General features: G+C 48.2%; 1 protein-coding gene across 4 annotated transcripts in view; it reads left to right on the top strand.

The window, feature by feature from the left end:
• DLGAP3 (DLG associated protein 3) overlaps window positions 1–23350 on the top strand; it is a 61662-nt gene that overhangs the window by 21604 nt on the left and 16708 nt on the right. For all 4 annotated transcript variants that reach the window (XM_012765291.3, XM_012765287.3, XM_012765292.3 and 1 more), the window contains exons 3-8: window positions 933–2090; window positions 6104–6312; window positions 6620–6692; window positions 18871–19084; window positions 19329–19642; window positions 20035–20120. In XM_012765291.3, the coding sequence (XP_012620745.1) occupies window positions 984–2090; window positions 6104–6312; window positions 6620–6692; window positions 18871–19084; window positions 19329–19642; window positions 20035–20120 (2003 nt within the window). In that variant the 5' untranslated portion in view covers window positions 933–983. The remainder of the gene's footprint in view (window positions 1–932; window positions 2091–6103; window positions 6313–6619; window positions 6693–18870; window positions 19085–19328; window positions 19643–20034; window positions 20121–23350) is intronic.

The raw sequence follows: 23350 nt of genomic DNA, 5'->3' as shown, positions 1-23350 counted from the left end.
GTAGTCTTGGCAAGCCTGGGATGGGGGCCAGGGGCACTGGTTCCAGAGCTTTTTCTCCAACACTTTCCTGCCTTGCCAGCCCACTGCTCCTGGGAGGAGGAACTCCTGGGTTCTAATCCCAGTTTAGGATTCAGATGCTACCTTGTATCGCCACTGTTGCTCCTCGTTGTGGCTTTTCTTCCCTCCATGGCTCCCCCCGAGTGGAATGGGAGTGGTGGGGGGGGTGTATATTGGGGAGGGGTAAAAGGCAAAAGGGGAGAGTCCACTGGGGAAACTCTGGAACCCCAAAGGGGAAGGAGGAGAAGTCATCTCAGGTTTTCCCGTCTCAGTCCTGAGGGGAGGGAGAATGAGCCTGTAGCCAGATGGAAGGAACGGGGCGTGGAAGGAAGGGGAGGGATTTTTCTGCGGAATGGTGGTGGATATGTAGATTTGAGTCCAGTGTTCTCTTTGGTCACCGCGGCTGGGAGCTGTGACACTGGGGCCTGGCTCCTGGCGCTGTGGGTTGTGGGGTATGGTTGGGCAGAGTTGCGGCTCTGGATCTGTTTGCCGAGAGCCAGCTTGTGAAAATCTAGTTCACCTAATGATAGGTTTCTTTGAATATTTTGTATGACTGCTTGGGTATCTTTTTGTTTTTGATGATCTAAGGATATTTAAAAACCCAGTCAGCTGAGGGCATTTCCTCTCACGAATAAGTATTTATCAAATTTGCAGCATTTCATGAATGATGGGATCATTTGGTGCCCTTGTGAGTGTCTTTGTCTATTATGACTGTTTTAAGGACTTTTTTAGCCTATTTGTGGAAAGATAGTACAATTACTCACAATAAATTGATATGCATTACCTAAAGCAATACGAGAATGCCTAATAAAAGATGGTTTTAGGTGAAGTGGTTTGTTGTTCAATTCAAATCCCTTTTCTCCCTGTTTTTCCAGGAGGTTCCTGGGGCCTGGCCCCCAACACTATGAAGAGCCTTTGCTGAGGCCATGAGGGGTTACCATGGCGACCGAGGCAGCCATCCCCGCCCAGCCCGCTTTGCTGACCAGCAGCATATGGACGTGGGCCCAGCTGCCAGGGCCCCGTACCTGCTGGGCTCCAGGGAGGCCTTCTCCACTGAGCCCCGCTTCTGTGCCCCGAGAGCTGGCCTGGGACAACTTTCTCCCGAAGGGCCACTGAGCCTGAGTGAAGGGCCATCAGTAGGCCCTGAGGGAGGACCAGGGGGGGCCGGGGTTGGGGGGGGTTCCAGCACCTTCCCCAGGATGTACCCCGGCCAGGGCCCCTTTGACACCTGTGAAGACTGTGTGGGCCACCCACAGGGCAAGGGTGCCCCCCGCCTGCCTCCTACACTCCTGGATCAGTTTGAAAAGCAGTTGCCAGTTCAGCAAGATGGCTTCCACACGCTACCATACCAGCGAGGTCCAGCAGGGGCTGGGCCCGGGCCAGGGCAGGGGTCTGGCACTGCTCCAGAGCCCCGCAGCGAGAGCCCGAGCCGCATCCGGCACCTGGTTCACTCTGTTCAGAAGCTCTTTGCCAAGTCCCACTCTCTGGAGGCGCCCGGGAAGCGGGACTATAACGGGCCCAAGGCTGAGGGAAGAGGCGGCTCTGGAGGAGACAGCTACCCTGGCCCAGGCTCCGGAGGCCCCCACACCTCCCACCACCACCATCACCACCACCATCACCACCACCACCAGTCCCGGCACGGCAAGAGGAGCAAGAGCAAGGACCGCAAGGGGGATGGGCGGCACCAGGCCAAGTCCACAGGCTGGTGGAGCTCCGATGACAACTTGGACAGTGACAGCGGCTTCCTGGCGGGTGGGAGGCCCCCTGGGGAGCCTGGTGGTCCCTTCTGCCTGGAGGCTCCGGATGGGTCCTACCGGGACTTGAGCTTCAAGGGGCGCTCGGGCGGGTCAGAAGGCCGCTGCCTGGCCTGCACTGGCATGTCCATGTCACTGGATGGACAATCAGTCAAGCGAAGTGCCTGGCATACCATGATGGTTGGCCAGGGCCGGGATGGATACCCAGGGGCCGGGCCAAGCAAGGGGCTCCTGGGTCCAGAGGCCAAGGCCAAAGCCAGGACTTATCACTATCTGCAGGTGAGGCTTTGGTGGGGGTGGGAAACAGGGTCCTCAGTCCTCACCAGTCTTGTCACTCAGGGAGCAATGAAAAGGATTGGGTGGGAGCCAGCTGTCCCTGTGATGGAGGGCCTGGATGCAGGAAGGCTCTGTCCTGCCTCGCTTTGTCACCCTGAGCTCCTTTGGGGGCCTTAGTTTCCCCGTTATGCAATGAGGGGGCTCTTCTATTCTGATGACGTATGTCAGTGCTAGGAAGGCTTCCCCCTGACCTACTGTTTTGGACAAGCCGTGTTGCTCTCCATCTTATGAGGCTGGAGGCAGCATGAAGTTGAGGGTGGTCAGTGGACTGGTTAGTGTGGTGCTCCCTGCTGTAGCTGCCCTCGAGATTGGAGGGCAGCAGTTGGAAGGCAGTTCTCCTGCCCTAAGGCCTTCTCCAGACCTCTTTTCTGCTGAAATCTGGGTGGTACAGATGTTGCCTGAACATGAAGGTCAGTTGCTTCCAGAATGTGCCTCTGCTGGGGTTTGCCATTCTGGGGGACCTGTGGTGGGGCAGCCCACAAAGCTGTGGAGGAGCCCTCGGGCCCTGGCCCATAGGTTCTCGTAGGCTGGGGGACACACTGGAGACTGAGCCTTGGTATAACTCCAGGCAGGGCCTCCTGGGAGGGATGGTGCAGGTGACAGCTGGCATGCTGTTCTTGTCCTATCTTACCACCTCTGTAGTCACTGCAGGTGAAGCTAGGAGCTTTAACCCCTACTTAGGGAGCCTTCCTCCCAGCCTCATCCAGCCCACACTGTTTTCTCAAGCCCTGTTGTAGTTTTGGGAGGAAAAATCAGTACAAGTTTTGGAGGTCCAGCAGATTTTGGATTATCCCCCAAACCCACATTCTGTATAATTAATATACAGTCATTCATTCATTGGACATTTCCTGGGGTACAAAGATAAAGACACAGATGCTGCTTGTGAGGAGCTCACAGTTCAGAGGGTAGACAAGGAAGTGGGTAGAATAGAGTGTGATGAGGCTGACAGGAGAGAGCCCTGGGTACTATGGAGACATGGAGGAGGCACCTCAACCCCTGGGGTGATGGTGGCAGGGATTGCTTGGAAGGAACACTTTCTGGGAGGAATGTCCCTTGAACTGAATCTCAGTGGAGGAGTTGGAGATAGTTGAGTGCAGATTAAAGGTGTCAGGAAGAGACTACAGCATATCCAAAGACATGGAGAATTGAGATGGTGTGTGTCTTTGGGGTGTCATTGGCCTTGTTGGGTAAATCATGCACAAATTAGGGCTCTCCTGGGGAACTCATGAAAACCCAAGAAAGCACATAGGGCCACAGTGGAAGCAGGAGAGACTTCTGGAATTCAGGACTTGTGGGTAGGCCTTGGATTGCCCTCTGCCTGAATAGAGAGGTGCTCTAAGCTGAGAATTGAAGGGTCCAGGGAGGAACACCCACCTTTTCCCCAGCGACTGAGCCCTTGCCATCCCTGTGCTGCCATTCCACTGCTCCCTGCTGCTTCTCCAGGGCTGCTCTGACCTCCCTGGGGGCTTCCTTTTTAACATGCACCTCACAGTGCCCTGCAAAGGCTCTGCAGTGGCTACAGAGTGGGAGCCTGCAGCGTGGCAGCATGTGCCCTGGCTGTCCCATCTGCTGGCCGGCCTTGCTCCACATGCCTGCCGCTCTCTCTGTGGCATATGGGCAAGGGGAAGGATCCCTCAGGGTCTGGGGCTCCAGGGCATCTCAGGACTGAGCCCAGGTGGGGAGAACCAAAGGGCTGCAGGGACCCTCCAGATAGCCTCCTGCTCCCCCAGTGTCAGAGCAGTGGAGTGTCTGCTCACTCCACTGTGTGTCTTTGTTGGGACTCTCAATCCGTGTTGAGGCCCTGTTTCTCTCCTTTACCCTCTTCCAGAATCCCTCTTTCCACTCTGAGCCCTTGTTCCCTCATGGAGCCTCACCTTTCTGGGTTCCCATCTTCCCATGGAGCTCCAGGCCCTTGCTGAGCCCTGTTCCTCCCTGTGGATTCCTTCTTGGGGCTCCGTCCCATCCCTGGGTCCCTGTTCTCACACTGATCTCTGTCTCCTCGCCTAGCCTCACCCCCAGAGTGTCCACCCCTTCCCTGAACCCTATGCTGTCCCCGAAGCTTGGCCTCCCTACTCCATTTAACCCATTCTTCACAACAAGTGTTTTAAAACCTCCCCACCTTCCCCCACGCCCTCCCCCACGCCTTCGCCTATCCCTCATTCCTCACAGTGCAGGCTGATACCAGGGCTCCCCCAGCTCCCTGTCTCTGCCCTTCTAGACTCATCTGGGTCCCCAGCCACCCTCTTCCTCTTCCCTGGCTCAGAGGAAAAGCCATGGCCACCTATCCCAGGCTGATGTCCTGCCCAGGGCTTGACCCCATCTCCTCGGGACCCCTCCATCCCTGGACTGCCTCCTCCTTCCCATGCTTAAAGACAATCTTTACTGGCTCTTTCCCGCATCCTGAAAACATGCCCCAAGTCACTTTCATCCTAAAAAGTCTTTCCTCAACCCCACCCCCTGCCACATGTCCCATCTTCCCTGCACATCCAAGCTCTTCTTCACCTCCCTTCAGTCCTCACTGTGGAAGCTCTGGCTTCCACACCCCCTGTCACCGAAGTGCCCTGGCAGCGGTCACCAATGGTCTTTTGAGAGCTGTCCTTACAATAGTAGTTAACATTTATTGAGCACTTCCTATGTCCTGCTCCTTCGTCTTGCCCACTACCCCTCAGGTGCAGGCATGACTATCATTGCCGACTCACAGACAAGGAAACTGACGCTCCGCGGTTAATGGGTTCTGCTCAAGTTCATCTAGCTCACAAGAGATGGGGCCAGAATTTGCACATGGATCTTCTAACTCCTGAGCCTGAGTTACTAACCTCTGAACGCACTGTGGCATTTGACATAATCGACTCCTTTTATTCTTGAAATGTCTCCTGTTTCTATGACATGGCATTTTCCTGACTTCCCTCCTACCCTCTGCCCACTCCTTCTCAGGTGACTCCACAGGCTCCTCTTCCTTTCTTTGCAGTCCTTTTTTAAATGTCAGCGGATCTCTCAGCTCTGTTTCTTCTTTCCCCTGGGCTGCCTCATTCACTCCTATGGGTCCAGCTGCACCCCACAACTCCCACATGTCTGCTTCCAGCCCCGAGTCCCCACTGAACCGCAGAACCAAACATCCAGCCACCTGCTCCACAGTCCAATGCCAAACTCAAGGTGCTCAACCCTGAACCCATCACCTCTCCCCAGGCCTGTTTCTCCGGGGCCCTGGGGCTCTGGGAGCGGCAGCGCCACCCCCCAGGCCCTCAGCCAGCAGCCTGGCAGGCATCCTCCCGCCCCCTCATCCCCCACGTCTAATCAGGCTCACTGATGCTCCTCAACACCTCTCATTTCCATCTCCTCTTCCCCCTCATTGTCATCGTCTTAATTTAGGCCTCATCATCTCTTGCCTGGATAACAGCTTCAGCCTCCTAATTGGTCTGCCTCCCACCACTTGAGCCCCTGCCCCGCGCCGGCCCTCTGCAGTGCAGCGTCTGTTTGGACTGTCGGAGAGCTCGCTCTGAAACTCAGATCCAGGGGCACTCCCTGCATCAAACCTCTGCGGCTCCTAAAGGGGAGGGGGCAGTCGGGGGGTTTGCAATGTAGGCGTGCTAACAGGATGACTGAGAAGGAGGGTGAAAGGTGACTGAGGTCGGAGGCTGCCTCACGGCTGGGGGTGAGATCAACACAGGTCACTTTGGCCCTGATCTTCAACCTCTTGGTGCCTGGCATGTCACTCCCTAAGACTATCTAGGTGGCCCCCAGTAAGTGGCAAAGGGGCCGTGGAGGATGATGAGGCGTCTCTTTGTGAGGGAGGGGGACGGCCTGGGACCCCCACCTCCTGCTCCACCTCTGCATGCTCCTGAGTGAGGTCTGCTCAAGCCGGGGCAGAGCGCCCCCCACTGGCAGAGGGCAAGAGAGTCCTGGCCTCTAGATTTGCCAGGGGCGTGTCTCAGAGCCAGAGGCTGCTGTCCCTGCAGGTGCCGCAAGACGATTGGGGGGGTTACCCCACTGGTGGCAAGGACGGGGAGATCCCCTGCCGCAGGATGCGGAGCGGCAGCTACATCAAAGCCATGGGGGATGAGGAGAGCGGAGACTCCGATGGCAGCCCCAAGACATCGCCCAAAGCAGTCGCTGCCCGCCGCTTCACCGCCCGCCGCTCCTCCAGCGTGGACCAGGCCAGGATCAAGTAAGGGCTGGGAGGGCTGGGGTGGGGGTTCTGGGAGCTGGTCCTGGGTTCTTGCAGGAGACGTGTGTAGATCGGGCCCCTGCCGGGTGGCCCTACCTACGGTTCAGTTGGGGTGTCTCACTGCCCCATATAAAGGGGAGGTCCCTGGCAGTGGTCCCTGTCTGAGCGCCTCATGGGAGGAGTCTCCTGGGGAAATCTCTGTTCTGGGGACTAGAACCTGCTCGGGAGCCCCAGTGCTGTCATCCCCCTCCACCCCCCAGGTCCTAGCAGTCCACTGTTCTCACTCTGGGATTTTGACCTTTTCCAGCTGCTGTGTCCCACCCCGGATCCACCCCCGGAGCTCCATCCCTGGCTACAGCCGTTCCCTCACCACTGGACAGGTAGGGAGAGGCCGGTGGACCTGGAGGAAGGGGCAGGAGGGGGATTCAGTCCCATGCTCAGCCCAGGCCTTAAAACCAGAGGCTCTGCCTGTGGACAGAGCTCAGGTCTGGCTCTGGGGGAACTGGGAAACCTGCTGGGGACCCCTGGAGCTGACTCAGACTGGGGACCTCAGAGAGTCACGCCCTTAAAACCCACCGAGTGTCCTCAAAGTGCTGAGCTCTTAAGGACAACACCAGTTCCCTGAGGCTCCCCAGCCCTCTCCAGGCCTGACTGTTCCCCCTGCCCCCACCCCACGTGGCAGGTAGGATTGATTGGTGCAGACAGGGCAGGGGCCACCCTGTGGTCTCAGAGCTGATCTGACCTGAGTTCTGCTCCCCACCCCCCATCCTGCAGGACCACCAGCAAGATACCCTGTGTCTCATCTGTGAAATGGCAGTAGTAGCCATAGTTATTTCACAAGGGTTTTGCGAGAGTTCAGTGAGAAAATGTATGCAAACACAAAGAATGTGGCCCCAAATTGGTATCTTATAAATGTGAGTTTCATACCTAAGGGTAGACTTTCCCCTTAATTGAACGGTGGTAGTGCAGTTTAATAATTACCCTCAGGAGATGGGTTTGAATTCTGCCTCAGCTCCTTACCAGCCGAGTGACCTGGGGCGAGTTACTTGACTTTTCTGAGCCCCACTTTCCCTATTTAAAAATAGGCATCCTAATAGTGTTCTTGGCACATGGCCAGCACTCAATAAAGGTTAGCTATTTTTACTGTTTGCTGGGGGGAAAGAGCAACACAAAAGAGTGTCCACCCCGGCTCCCATTGTTCGCTGCTGCAGTCTCTCGGTGTTCCTTTGTCACTTTGCCTGGACCAGGCAATCGGGCAGGCACGGCTGTCTTTTCATACCAGACCAGCCTGCGTTAATAACCCCACTAGTTAATGCTCAGTCCTCGTTTTACTTGAGCCATCAGCAACATCTAACACAGCTGATAGCTCTCTCCTTTCTGAAACACTTTACTCAGCTGGCTTTGGGGATACCACCCCCTCTAGATTCTTCTCCCGTGCTGCTTATTCCCAGTGTGTCCCGGGTGCCTCTGCAGCTCCCCGGGATTGAAACGCTGGAGTTGTCTGGGGTCTCAGGCCCTAGACTTCTCTCTCCACCTACTCCTTAGGCAGTCTCATCCTGGCCCATGGCTTTGAGTATTTCTGAGAGCCCGAGAACTCCCAAAGGCATGTCTCCAGCCCAAACCCTTCCATTGAATGCCGGACATGCGTATGTAGGTGTGTATTGAAATCTCACTTGGATGTGCAGTAGACATCTCAAACTCAAGATGTCCAGAACTAAATTGCTGATTACCACTCCCCCTCCCACCGCCAGTTGCTGCACCGTCAACTGTCTTCTCCATTTCCGATAATGGCAACTTTATCCTTCCAGGAGCTCTGGTCTAAAGGCCTGAAATCCATCTTCAGTCCTTTCTCTGTTGCTTACAAACCACAGCTGATCCTTCAGCAAATCCTATTAGTCTCACCTTCAAAATATATCCAGGATCCAACTACTCCTCACCACCCCCACAGCCACCAGGCCAGTCCAGCCACCATGTCCTTTTGCCTGGACTGTGGTGCTGCCTTCTAGCTGGTCTCCTGTATTTGCCCTTGCTCTACTTCATCCTCTCACTAAAGCCGGCGTGGTCATTAAAATACATAATCGCCTTTGCTCACTCTTCTACTCAAAACCCTCACCTTGCTCAGAACAAATGTCAAGGACTTGACTGTGACTTACAAGGCCCTGTGTGACCTGGCGGGAGCTACCTCTGTGTTCCTCTCCTAACACTGTTCCCCTCCCTCTCACTCCAGCTGCACTAGGCCCCCTGCTGCTCCCGCCCCCACAGGTGTGCTCCAGCCCTAGGGCCTGTGCATTGCCTCTGCCTGGATGTCTCCGTCCCAGGCATGCCCACGATCACATCCTCACTGCTTTCAGGTCTTTTCCCAAATGTTCTAAAAGTTTAATTTAACTCCTCTTCCCAACATTTCCTTTTCCCCTTCCCTGTGCTGTTGTCATCTTCCTGCTCCTCCTCTTCCTCCTCCTCCCTATAGGACTTTTTTTTTTCTAGGATTCAGGAAGCAAACCTATAGCACTTTTCACTATTGGATATCCACATGCAAAACAATTAAGTTGGACCCCTAACTCAAATCACACACCAAAAAACCAAAAATACTCGAAATGAATCATACACCAAAATGTAGGTGTTAAAACTACAAAAGTCTTAAGAAAGACATTAGACTAATTTTTTAGTTTGATGTCTTCACATATACTTCACGACTTCACATATACTTGACTTATTTAGCCTGGAGGTGTGGCTTATTATCCCTGCTTTACAGAAGAGGAAATAGGTTTCAAGGACCAGAGATGTCACCCTATTATTATCTCTAATAATGCTTTTTTTTCTCCGAAGTCTATTTTTTGTTTAGTATTTGCCAAGAACATCTTTTCTGTCTTTTACTTTAAAGCTTTTTATTCTCCTATGTTCCCGTATGTTTTATGTAAATAGTTTATAGCTAGATTTTGCCTTGTATTCATTCTGATAATTGCTGGAGAGTTTAGTACATTTATATTTATTGCGATTGTAGATGTGCTTGGATTTATTTCTAACATCTTATTTGTATCTTCTCTTTATCCTGCCTTTTGGGTAATGATTTTCTACTCTTTTGCTGCCTTCTTTTGGTTTGATTGAGTTTTCCTTATTCTTTTCCTTGCCAGATCCTACACTGGTTTGGCAGTTATATATTCTATTTTATTCTTTGTGGTTACCCTTATAGTTTTAATGTGTATATTTAAAGTTTGAAGCTGACAATATTTTCTACCCTATCTTGAACAATGAAAAGACCTTAAGACACTTTAATTTTGATGACCTCTTCCCTTCTTCTTTCTTTTTTTTAGAAATAAAAAATTATTTTCTCACAATTCTGGAGGCTAGAAATCTGATATCAAGCTGTCAGTTGGGATGGTTTGTCCATTCAGTGAACTGTATTTCAAAGTTTTCATTTTTGCCTGAAGAACAAAACATTTTAAATTTGGCAAAGTTTAATTCATCAGTTTTTCTCTTCTGGATTGTGCTTTTGGTGTAGAATTTAAGAAAATGCTGCCTAATCCGAGATCATAAAAAATTAGTCTAATGTCTTTCTTAAGACTTTTGTAGTTTTAACACCTACATTTTGATGTATGATTCATTTTGAGTATTTTTGGTTTTTTGGTGTGTGATTTGAGTTAGGGGTCCAACTTAATTGTTTTGCATGTGGATATCCAATTTTTCCAGCATCATTTGTTGGAATGACTTTTCTTTTCTCATTAGAATTTCTTGACCCCTTTATTAAAATCAGCTTATCATAAATGCATGTGTTTATTACTGAACCTTCAAATCTGTTTCATTAGTCTGCATGAATTTGCCCTTCTGCTATTACCTTATGCTTTGATTACTGTAACTTTGTAGTGATGATTGACTTCAGTAAGTTTAAATCATAGGATTTTGTTAGTCCTTAAAAGACTGCTTTGTGATTTGTGTTTCCTTTGCATATACATATGGATTTGGGGGAAGTTGTTGATTTCTATAAAAAATACATTTGGGAATTTGAAGAGATTGGTTGCATTAAATCTGTAAATGCATTTATGGGGTATCGTGTTCTTCGTGTTCTTTTCTTGAGACAGAGTCTCACTCTGTCACCCTGGGTAGAGTGCAGTGGTGTCATTGTAGCTCACTGCAACCTCAAACTCCTGGGGTGAAGTGATCCTTCTGCCTCAGCCTCCCCAGTAGCTGGGACTACAGTTGTGCACCACCACGCCAGGCTAATTTTTCTATTTTTAGTAGAGACAAGGGTTTCACTCTAGCTCAGGCTGGTCTTGAACTCCTGAGCTCAAGCAGTCTTCCTGCTGTGACCTCCTAGAGTGTTAGAATTACAGGCATGAGCCACTGCGCCCAGCCTATCATAGCTTACTGCAGCCTTGAACTTCAGTGCTCAAGCAGTCCTCCTGCCTCAGTCTCCTCAGTAGCAGAACTATAGGTGCAGGCCACCATGCCCTGCTAATTTTTTAATTTTTTGTAGAGGTGGGGGTCTCACTATGTTGCTCAGGCTGTTGTGCTCTTAACAATATTAAGTATTACTAACTGGAACATTGGATGTCTTTCCACTTATTTAGTTCTTCTTCGATTTCTTTTACTTTTTATTTTTATTGTAATTTGACAAATTGTAGTTATGTATATTTATGGGGTACAAAGTGATGTTAGGATTTACGAATAAAATATGAAGTAATTAAATCAAGCTAATTAACATATCCCTCACCACAAATACTTAAGTGCTATCAGGGCACTTTAAATTTGATGGTCTTTTCCTTTCTTATATGTACTTGTTGCCTAGTGTTTTAGTTTCACCTTTTTCAACCTCTCAAATTATTCTTTATTATTGTTGTTACTTTTTATGTTATTAGTACTTGATTATATGTGCTCACATCTTTACCTTTCTTCCTCCTCATTATACCTGTCTTGCATCTCATTCCTGCCTCCTAAAGTATATTCTTTAGCACGTTTTTAGTGACTGTTTCTAAGTAGCGAGCTCTGTCTTTAATAAAAAAATATATTTTACCTTCACTATTTGATATAGTTTAGCTTATTATGGGGGAGTCTAGGTCAAGATTCATTTTCTTTCAGTGTATTCCTTTGTTTTCTGTCTATTGTTGCTGTTAAGAAGCCTGTTGTCAACCTGATTGTCTTTGTAGGTAATTTTTGTTTCTCTCTGGTTGCTGTTAAGATCTTGTTTTGATTTCGGTATTCTGCAGTTTCACTGTGATATTTTTGAGTGTGTTCTCCCTAAATCTCAGGATTCATATCTTTCATCAATTCTGGAAAATTCTTTCATGCTTACTGTTGGCATGGTGCATCTTCCCTCCCCCCCCTTCTTTTACCTTCAACCTATTGGTATTTTGAATCTAAGGTAAGAAATACTATTAGGATTAGTATTTCTTGTAAGATAGGTCTTCTGGCAATAAATTCTTCAGTCTGTATTTATCTGAAAATGTCTTTATTTTTACTTCAATTTTGAAGGTTAGTTTGCTGCATATAGAAGTCCTGGTTGACAGGTTTTTTTTTTCCTTTTGGCACTTTGAATATATCATTCCACTGCCTTCTGGTGTTGTGTTGTTCTGATGAAAAGCCAGTTATTTATGCAGTTGTGGTGCTCATGCATGTAATCCCATGTACTCAGAGGCTGAGGTGGGAGGTTTGCTTGAGGCTAGGAGTTTGAGACCAGCTTGGGCAACATAGCAAGACCCTGTCTGTAAAGTTAATTTTGAAAATTAGCCAGGTGTGGTAATGTGTGCCTGTAGTCCCAGCTACTCAGGAGGCTGAGGCAGGAAGATCACTTAAGCCCAGGTGTTTGAGGCTGCAGTGAGCTAAGATTGTGCCACTGCACTCCAGCCTCAGCAACAGAGCAAGACTGTCTCAAAAGGAAAGAAAGAAAGAAAGAAAGAAAGAAAGAAAGAAAGAAAGAAAGAAAGAAAGAAAGAGATTTCTTTTGTCTTCAGCTGACAACATTTTGATTGTAATGTGTCTAAATATGGATCACTTAGTGTTTAACCTACTTTAGGTTCATTGAGCTTCTTTGATCTATAGATTAATATTTTTAAAAAATCAAATTTGGAAAGTTTTTGGTCATTATTTCTTCAAACAGTTTTTTCTGCCCCTATCTCTCTCTTATTTTTCTTCTTCTTCTTCTGGAACTCCCATTACACATATGTTGGTATGCTTGAAGTTGTCCCATAGGTCTCTGAGCCTCTCTGTTCATTTCTATTTAATCTTTTTTCTCTCAGTTCTTCATACTGGGTAATTTATAATGATCTATCTTCAAGTTGACTGATCATTTCTTATGTTAAGCCCCCCAGTATACTTTTTGTTTTAGTTATTGTACTTTTCAGCTCCAGAATTTCCATTTGTTTCTTTAAAAACAAAACAAAACAAAACAAAAACAACTCTATGTCTTTGTTGTGATTTGTATTCATAAAGTCATTGTTGTCATGCTTTCCTTTAAATCTTTAAATACGGTTTGCTTTAGTTCTTTGAATATATTTCTAATAGCTGCTTTGTAGTCTTTGATAAATCCAGCATTTCAGGACATTAACATTTTCTTATTTATTTGCATGTCTCATACTTTTTTGTTGACTACTGAACATTTTAGGTAACATAGTACAGGAACTCTGGATTCTTGCTTTTCTCTCTTGAAGATTGTTATTGCTTTGTTTATTTGTTTGTTAACTCCTCCTGGACTAAATCTGTGAAATCTGTCTTCCCTGCAAAATTCAGCATCTGATGAATTCATTCAGGTTTTTTCTTTTTTCTTTTTCAGCTTTGTTTCCTAGGGGTTACCCCTGTATGTGCATAGCTTAGTGTTCAGCCAAAGATTTGTCAGAGTTGTGCTCAAAAACCTCAGGCCAGTAAGGTTCCCTTTCTTTGTCTGTTGTTCTATGTATGGGTTGAGGAGGGCAAATTTCAGGTTCTTTTCAAGACTGCCCTGGCTTTTACTCTTCACCAGGCTCTTTTGTGTTTCTTCTGTGTGTGAATACAGATTCTGAAGCAAGGAAGGCTCAGAGCCTCTCTGGTCTCTGCTGTGCATTCACCCAGCCTCTAGTCAACCTAAGATATGTGGAGAGCTTATCAAACCCCCATGTCTGTTTCACTCCCCTAGAATTCCTGTCAATTCTTTGACTAGTCAGCCAGTCTATTGCTTGCTCCAAACAGTGCCAGAACCTCAGCCTAGCAGTGCTGCTGGCTCTCTCTGTTCTTAATACTGTAACTGACAATGCTCCAAATTCAGTGGAGCCCTCTGGCAGTGGCAGTAAAGCAACTGATTTTCACAGCCTGCACCAACCACCCTTGTTGAACTGTTGCAACTGATAGAGCTGGGGGCTTGGGGAATGGGAGCAGCCTCAGGCAAGGATACCACAGACTCATGCCATTCTTACCAAAAGTTCAGTAACTTTTATGAATATTTTTTTTTATTGTTGTTGTATGCCTTTGATTGATTTTTAGAGTGGTGAAATGGTTGTTTTTGGCAGTTTTGTCCAGCTTTGTAGTTGGTTTGGGCTATAGGATTTAACATCTTTCTCACTCTGTCATGTCTAAAGTCAGAAGAAGTCTGGAAAATTCTCAACCACTATAATGATCTCTTTAAATATTGCCCTTTTCACATTCCATCTATACTCTCCTTCTGGAACTTCTATTAGTTGTATGTGGGATCTTCTTATCCTCTTCTTCATTTCTTAACTTCTTCTTTATAGCTTCTATCTCTTCCTCTCTGTGCTGCCTTCTGGGTAAGTTCTTAAGGTGTACCTTCCAGTTCATTAATTTTCTCTTCAGTCGTGTCTCATCCACTATTAACTCATCGATTGTGTTTTTAATTTCACTGATTTTTTTTTTCATTTCTAGAAATGTGATTTGATTTCTTTTCAAATCTTTCTAGTCTTTTTTTCTAAGCTTTTATTCTCTTCTTATGTTTTCGGTTTTACCTTTAAAGTCTTAGAACTTTTTTCTGTCTGCTGAATTTGCAAAGAAATAAAAAAATAAAGAAAATAAAGTCTTAGAACTTTTAAATATAGTTTAAAAGCTATTTTGTTTTAGTTGAAGCAACACTAGCTGCTGTACCAGAGGAACTTTGAATCTTCTGTGGCTTAACTCAATAAAATTCAGTCCTCATTCATGTCACAGTTTGAATTTGTTATCTATTGCTTGCGTAATAAGTTATCCTCAAATGTAGGGCCTCAAATGTTGTCTTAAAAGAACAAATGTTTATTATCTCACACTTTCTGTGGGTTAGGAATCTGAGCACAGCTTGGCTGGGTGCCACCTGGGTCAGGTGTCTCACAAAGCTGCACTCAAGGGTGGGCCAGGGCTTCAGCCATCTCAAGGCTTGACTGGGGGAAGATCTGCTGCCATGCTCACTTGTGTGGCTGTTGGCAGGTCTCGGATCCTCGCTGGCTGGTGGCCAGTGGCATCAGTTTCTTGTCCTGTGAGACTCACCACAGGCTACTCACAACATAGCAGCTTGCTTCTCTCAGAGCAAAGGATCTCTCTCTCTCTCTCAGGCCTCTAAGATGGAAACCACAATCTGCTTGTCCCCTAATCTCAGAAGTGGATCTCTTATATCTGCCATATTCTGCTCATTAGAAGCGGGCCACTAAGTGGATGAGGAAGGGATTACACAAGGGTGTGAGTGGCAGGAGCTGGAGGTCATTAGGGGCTGGGTTAGAGGTTGCCTACCACGTAGTTCACCCATCCTTCTTTATATGTGGGAAGCCTGCGCAGCCTGGGTTAGGAGTGGGTCCCCCGGGAAATATTTTGCAATTGCTTCTGTTAGAACATCCCTGGTCTGTGACCATTTTATGTTAACTTTTATTTTTGGGGGGTTGGCCCTTGAGGGTTCATGCAGATACACAGTCCTGCGTCTGTGTGAGCACCAGCTTGTGGCACATGTTCTTACGGGAGTCGCCTCCTTTCCCCGCCCCCCAGTCCCTGTACCACAGACCAGCTTCCTGTCATCAGCCTGTGGTGATGATTGATTTTTTTTTTTTCTAGTCTACATTTTCCTCAAAGGTTTCCCCTTCTGTAGCTTCATGCAGGTTCTCATTTCCAATTCCATGCTTCATGTGGGCCCAAAGCCTTCCTCCTGTGCCCGAGTGGGTGTTAAAACCTAAGCCTTTTGGTTGCTGAGACCAGCAGCCCCTGCCCCCACCTCCTGCCTCCTGCGCTGTTTGCAGCATTGGCTCACACAGTTAATATTCTGACTTTCCAGTCTCCTCTTTGCTTTTGTTCCCTGGGGACTTATCTTGCTTTCTTGTGAGCTCAGCTATGCATATAAAACAACGTTTGTTATATTTTATCCAGTGTTTTGAAACGGGAGAGTTTTCCAAAGGTTATCTAAACTAAATAACATACGTAAAGTATGCAGGATGTAGCCAGGCCCCAGCTGTACCCACCAACTCTAGAATGGACAGTATTCAATTAGACACAAAGTATTTTTCTCTAAATATTCCATGAGCTTGGAAATGGCTGCTGATGCCGAGTCTGATTTGGAGAAAGGCTAAGAATCTCATCCCAAGAGGATTCTTTGACTTTGACTTTCCTGCAAGTGGGGGTGGGGGAATCAGGGTGGAAGTCAGAGCAGGGATAATAGGAGTATTCACAGTATGATGTTAAAATTTTATACTTGTAATATAGCAAAGAGAAATTTAGGTGTAATATACATCTGAGAGTCTGTATGAGTCTGTGTTTCCTTTGGGTCCTGGTCCCTTGTTGGAACCCCAGAAGATCCCCTTGGCCAGTTGAGCTGGAAGGTGTTTGGCCCCAGGGAGTTGCTCACCCTTCGTCTATCTGCCTCAGATAGAGTTGATTGTGGGTATAGCCTATGAGTGGGCTTTCAGGAGCTTCAGATCCCTGGGAAAGAGAGGCCTCTCATTCTTAGTGGCATTGTCACTGTGATTTAAGAACCTATTGCCACTAATAGTAGTAGCTGATGTTTATTGAGCATCTACTATATGCCAGATAATATGCCTAGTGCTTTACACACAGAAGAGGGCTGGAGATAAGGAAATATACTACAGAGTGAGATTCCTTCCAGCCCTGGTATCCAGACTCGAGACCAGAATGCTCTCTGCTGGGGTTGTATCAGCTCCCCTGTGCTCCAGGAAGGACTCTCTGGGCTGGATTTGTTCTAGTTGGGGAGTGTCTTGAGCCTAACCCAGAAATAGCAGGAGTTAGTTCAGGTCCTGAGTTTCAGGAAATACCTTAGCAACTGTTGTCCTTGGTGCCCCAGAGTCCAGAAATAGAAAGACTGAGAGGTAGACTCCAAGGAGTCATGGAGAGCGCCACAGCTACCACACAAGTGTGGCTTGTGCCAGTCAAACTTAAATTCTACAGGGTCTTGGATTGAGTTTTCCATGGCCTGTGATTTCTATACATTTCTGAAGTTCCTTCAGAAAAAGCTGGAGAATGAAGGTGAGACAGTTCTTTTTAATTCCTGGGCCTACATTGGAACCACTGAATCTAAACCTCCAGTAAATTTGGCTCTGAGCTTCCAAGCAGCAAAAGCAAAAAGAAAAAAAAAAAAATGGCATATCGTTAGAGAGCCCTGGGTTCAGATTCTCAGGGATGGGGCCTGAGTGAATGTAGGTTTACTAAGCTCTCCAGGAGATTCCGATGCTCAGTCAGCCTTACACGTGAGCCAAGAAACACAGCATTTAATTTCAGCTTTACCTTGGACAATTCATGTGTCTTAGTGTGCTCATTAGTAGAACAGAATGGAAATTCCTGCTTTATTTGAGGTAAAATCTAGTGAAATCATGTTATGTTTTGGAGGCTGAGTTATAGAAACACTGAGCTGCATTTTACATGTGGATCAAGCCACTCCTTTGACCCTCTGTTGACTGCACATAAAAATGATGCCGCGACTCTTTCCAGGGAGATGTTGCAAGATGCAGCTGTAGGGTATTTGCTGTTACATCCACTGTGGGATGCTATAGAGGACCTTGTCTGTGACTTTATCCAGTGGCCTCTATGTAACTGTCCGCAGGGGAATTTCTCTTAGGCTTAGTGACAGGAATAGTTGTGGTTCTCATGGAAACCTGCCCTGTGTTTACCAGGAAGGCCCTGAGACCTTCACGTGCCACTAACTGAGGGTTTACTGTGTGCCAGCTCCCCACACCAAGTGCCTCACATGCTTTTCTTTGAGTCCTCCAATGGCCCTACGAAGATGGTATCCCCTATCACTTTCATTTGACAGGTCAGCAAACTGAGGCCCCAAAACTTTTAACTTCCCCAGGCCACACTGCTAGGAAGTGGCAGAGCCAGCACTTGAATCCAGATGGGTCTCACTCCACAGTCCATGCAGACAACACTCAGGCCATGCTCCTCCATGCTTTGGCTACTTAGAAGCTCAGTGTCAGACATGTATGCATCCTGAGCAATATTCAGGACTTCCACCCGTGTTTTGGGTGTGGAGCTCACCTCTGGCATTGCCTTTTCCTACCTTTATTTTTTCTCTGTGCCAGTTTTCTCATGTAAGTTGAGTATTTTTTTTTTTTTTTTTTTGAGACAGAGTCTCGCTTGTTGACCAGGCTAGAGTGAGTGCCATGGCATCAGCCTAGCTCACAGCAACCTCAAACTCCTGGGCTCAAGCAATCCTTCTGCCTCAGCCTCCCGAGTAGCTGGGACTACAGGCATGTGCCACCATGCCCGGCTAATTTTATATATATATTAGTTGGCCAATTAATTTCTTTCTATTTATAGTAGAGACGGAGTCTTGCTCTTGCTCAGGCTGGTTTCGAACTCCTGACCTCGAGCAATCCGCCCGCCTCAGCCTCCCAGAGTGCTAGGATTACAGGCGTGAGCCACCGCGCCCGGCTTAAGTTGAGTATTTAGTCTTAGTGTGGTGGCATGCAGCATGGGTCCGTGAACAAAATTTTTGTTTTGCTTTTTTCTTATTGTAATTTTTTTTTAACACTATGGATTCTGCACCACCCCAAAATGCCAAAAACAAGAACCTTACCCAGCAATGGCCAAGCTTTCTTCAGAGGATAAGGGCAGGGAACCATAGTTTGTGGGCAGAAGGGGCAGGAAGGCTTGGAACACTTGTAGGTTAATAACTTTTGCTCCATCACGTACCCACTGATTTTCGTCCTGCCACCTGGTATATATCTCTATAGGCTGCTTTCTATCAGTTTTGTAATGTAGTGTATTATAAATAATAAAATAGAAGGTGTCCTTTCCTGCAGCCCCCACCCCCACACTGGACAGAGGGTGGACGTCAGGTCCCTGGTCCTTTCTTCGGGGCCAGGTGAGAGAAACGTGAGGGGCGGGGACTAGGTGGAGAGGAAACTGTGGTGGTCTGGAGCCTGGGGCACAGCTGGACACCTGGGAGAGGCATAGTGGGGTGGAGGTGGGGGTGTTTAGAGCCTGGGGAACAGCACAGGGCAGAGGTGCCCCCATCTTTCCTTGCAGAGTGAGGGTTTCTTTTAGTCTAAATGCAGGAGAAAGTCACCCATACGCACAGCCGACGCAGATCAAGACTGATTCCTAAGGCAAAGCGCCTCAGCGACCCCTGCCCCGTCCCAGCACCTCCTAACTGTCCTCCCGACCCCCTACCCTCAGCTCAGCGACGAGTTGAACCAGCAGCTGGAGGCCGTGTGCGGGTCCGTGTTTGGGGAGCTTGAGTCCCAGGCCGTGGACGCCCTGGACCTGCCTGGCTGTTTCCGCATGCGGAGCCACAGCTACCTCCGGGCCATCCAGGCCGGCTGCTCTCAAGACGACGACTGCCTGCCCCTTCTTGCTGCCCCTGCCTCTGTCTCAGGGAGGCCCGGCTCCTGTGAGTACGCCCTCTCCGCCGTGGCCGGGCCGAGGTTGCGGGGCGCGCGTGGGGTCGGGCTCTGGCCACCGCGCGCGCTGTGCGGTGTGGCCGCGGGCGGATCGCGCACCTCCCGGGCCGGTTGGCGGGGAGAGCAATCCTTGGCCCTCTGTGTAGCACACGTGGGGGACGCGTGGCTGCCGGGCCGCAGAGCCCTGCCGGCACGCGGTTCTCACCCGCCGGTCTCTGCGTCCGCCCGCCGCAGCCTTCAACTTCAGAAAGGCCCCGCCCCCCATCCCGCCGGGAAGCCAGGCCCCGCCCCGCATCTCCATCACCGCCCAGAGCAGCACCGACTCCGCCCACGAGAGCTTCACCGCGGCCGAGGGCCCCGCCCGGCGCTGCAGCTCCGCCGACGGGCTGGACGGCCCCGCCATGGGCGCGCGCACCCTGGAGCTGGCGCCGGTGCCGCCCCGGGCCGGCCCCAAGCCCCCCACACTCATCATCAAGACCATCCCTGGCAGGGAGGAGCTGCGGAGCCTGGCGCGACAGCGGAAGTGGCGGCCGTCCATTGGGGTGCAGGTAGGCAAGGACAAGGCCCATGCCCAGGCCAGTGGGGGATGGGTTGAGGGGATGAAAGGGGCCTTCAGGATATGTAGGCCTTTTTTCTTGGCGTGCTTTGAGCTGCAAGTAGACCCCGCGCCTGGTCGTCGCCAGGGCTGCTCCAGCCGGCACCAGCCCACTCTCCTGTCTCTTGCCCTCGTGCCATGGCTCCTACTGGCGAGTGGAGAGCAGTGCCCAGGGCTTGCCACCTTGAGGCCTCTGACCTACAGGGTCTCGCATCTTGTGCAGGCAGATTGTCTTTGCAGGATCTGCCAGCTGGCGTGGGACACAGCCATTGCTGGCCATCCTCCCTGGGAAGGGCTTTCGTCCCTTGGCTAGTCCCAGTCATGACCTCTCCTCCCTGCCTCCAGGTGGAGACTATCTCAGACTCGGACACCGAGAACAGGAGCCGGAGAGAGTTCCACTCCATTGGCGTGCAGGTGGAAGAGGACAAGAGGTAGGTCACAGCGGGGACATCTCAGGCTTCCTTGGGGGACTGGAAAAGAGGGCTGCATAATGTGGTCACTGGCCCAGTCTCCCTGTGCACCCTCTTCCTGGAGGTGAGACCAGGCCTTTTCATTGGGGAGGAGTCAGAGCAGCCACAGAGGGTGTCTGCAGAGATGTCACCGGAGTAGTCATCAGGTCTAACTGAATTCTCCTTGTACCCCTGCCCATCCCAGGTGCTCAGAGGCAGACAGGGGCTATACAGCGGTTGAGGGGAAAGAGGTGTAGGGAAAGGTAGCAAGTAGGTGCTGAGCAAAGCTCCAATGATTGTCCTTTCTAGGGGATAACAGGATTCTTCCAATCCCTCATTACATCCTGTGGTGTACAAGCATGTGAGCTCAAAAAGAAATAAACAGGAAGATTGCCTCTCAGGGGCCCCTGGCAGATACAACACTCCTCCTCACTTGGCTCACACAAGCATTTAACCAGTCGGGGGTACCTATTATATGCCTGAGTCTGTGGTGTACCTGAGATAGTAGAATTACCAGTGCCTAATTCTGGCATTAGGTGGCCTCAGAAACATTGCTTCCTTAATTTCCACCTGAAGCATTGCGAGCTCTGGAGGGAATACTGGAAAGCATCCTCTCATTGTTGGGTGCCTGTAGGGTGATACTTTCTCTAATTACCATGCGGCAGTGCCACTGTGGCCCATCTGCCCTCGGGCTGCTATGCTATCAGTCCAGCGGCCCTAGGTATGGTGTCTGGGAACTTTCCTGTAGCTGGCCATAGGGTTTCATGTAATCTGAGTTGCCCAGGCCATACCCACTGGAGCGTGCCCGTAGCAGCAGCCCCTCGAAGCTGTGTTCCCAGTTGCCATTGTTGAGCCTTCAGACTTTCCCCAGAGTTCCCCCAACTATTTCTGGGAAGCCCTGGGGGTGGTTTGTGTGTGTGCTTGATCAAGTGTTCTTGGGGTTCCTGTGGGACTCACCATTTTTCTCCACCTCTGCCTTAGTTCGCTGAAGTTCCCTATGCTCCTGAGGCTGTAAATGCCTTTATCAAGGGTGGCAGAAAGCTGTTGCCCCCATCACTCCTAAAGCTGCCATCCCCCAAGCTCTTACTATGCCATAAAGATTACAGATTATAGATTACTATGACATAAAGATTACCAAATTTGAAAATCCATGACTTGAGTTCTTGAGAGATGGGATAGGAGCCATGGATGGGTGCAACTCTTATGCTCTGAATCTTGCCCCATGAACCCCAAACCAAGTCCATGTGTCACTACTTATTCCCTTGAAAGGCTTTTTGCCCCCTCATCCTGATAGGTCCCTGGGGGGTGGTCTCCCATTCCTCCTAACAAGCCTCAATCCTGGGAAGAGTGCAGTAGGCATTCTAGCTGACACTCCTGCTAAATCAGCAAACTCTGTTGTTCATTCATTGATTAATTCATTCATCAAGTACTTATTAAGCATTTGTTATATGATAATTCCTGGGCACTGTGTTAAATGCTTGGGGGAGCATCAAAGACATGAGTCTTACCCTGGTCAAAGTTATGGTCTAGAGGGAAATTGAGGCAATGAATAAATAATCCATGAATAAAAATATGATTACATATTATGGTATAATGGATAATTATTGCACACTATAGTGGAAATATGAAAGAAAAAGGGTGAGATAAGAGAGAAGGAACCTTATTTAGATTAAGCAGGTGACATTTAAGCCGAGACTTGAGGAATGACTAGGAACACTCAGGTGATGATTTGGAGGAAAAGTGGTCCAGGGAGAGGGAATGGCATATGTGGAGGTCCTAGGGCAGGGAAGACTTTGACAGAAGGTTCGAGTGGCTGGTGTGGAATGGGGTGGGGGAGTGGTGAGCGAGGGAATGGGAGAATGGGCAGGGGCCAGGTCATGCCGAGCATGGGCATGATAAAGAGCTGGAAGCTAATTGCAAGTAATGAGTAGCCATTACATTTTAAAGGAATGTGACATGATCTAATTTATGTTTATGAAAGATCACTAGCTGCTGAGTAGAGAATGAATTTGAAGAATGCAATAGTAGAAATAAGTAATTTGGATTTTTCATGATTCAGAAGAATGTGGTGGTGTTTTACACTATGGTAGCTATTGTGATTGGCATTTTTTTTTTTCTATTGTAGTTTATAGTGTTTGGGCACTGCTAGTATATGGGAACACTTATGTTTTGTGTATGGATTTTGTATTTAGTTACCTTCTTGCTTTCTCTTACTAGGTCTCATGGGTTATTTGAAAATCATGATGGGTTTCCTATATAGTCAGTCAGTTATTTTTCTGCAAATGAGGTTATTTCTTTTAAATCTTTATTTTAAATTTATTTTTCTTGTAATAATACATTGAATAGGACATGCAGTTAGTTCACTGCTGGTTGGTAGCTAGTTAGTAGCATGCTTATTCCATTCCTGACTTTAGTGGATATGCTTCTCAAGATGATGTTTGCTGCAAATTTTGATGGATACCATTTGCCAGGTTAGAGAAATTCACTTCTATTCCTAGTTGGCTAAGAGTTTTTATTTTTATTTTTTTTAAATAGAAAATGCAAATAGAACATTATTGTATGCTCTCTCAGAATCTACTTAGACGATCATAGATTTTCTCCTTCCATGTGTAATGTGGTGAATTATATTAATAGATTTTCCATGTTGAGTCATTCTTTCATTCCGAGGATAAATCCTGCTTGATCCCATTACCAATTTGGATTAAGTTTGGCAGCATAACAAAGCCTCAGTAGTGTCTTAAGTGTATGTCTTTCTCACTTAAACAGAAAAACCAGCCTGGAGGTAAGAATGGCAATGTTAGGACCCCAGGCACTTCTATGTTGTACATCACCTTCTGTCCAACGAGCTGAAATTCAAGCTCCACTAGTCAAATCTGCATTCTGAGCAGTAGAAAGGAGGAAGAGGGATGCAGTCCTTCCTTTTAAAAAAGACTTCCTAAAAATTACACACTTTAACCTGCATCACATCAGCTAAAACCTCATCACAGGGTGGTACCTAGCTGCAAGTGAGGCTGCCAGGTGTAGTTTTTTTTTAGCTGAGAAACCACGTGCAAGGTATGAAGAACATAGCTAAAAATCAGAGTTCGTATGTTTAAAAACAAAGACAAGAATGGATATACAGGGCTCTAGCAGTTTTTGTCATAGTCTTGCTATATTATTTTTACATATACTGCTAGATTTTTGAATAGTTGTTACTTTAAGATTTTTATATC

This window comes from Microcebus murinus, chromosome 2 (genome assembly GCF_040939455.1).
Source record: "Microcebus murinus isolate Inina chromosome 2, M.murinus_Inina_mat1.0, whole genome shotgun sequence".
Taxonomy (NCBI): domain Eukaryota; kingdom Metazoa; phylum Chordata; class Mammalia; order Primates; family Cheirogaleidae; genus Microcebus; species Microcebus murinus.
The sequence above is the reverse complement of the archived record's forward strand: the minus strand, read 5'-3'. Positions and strand labels throughout refer to the sequence as shown.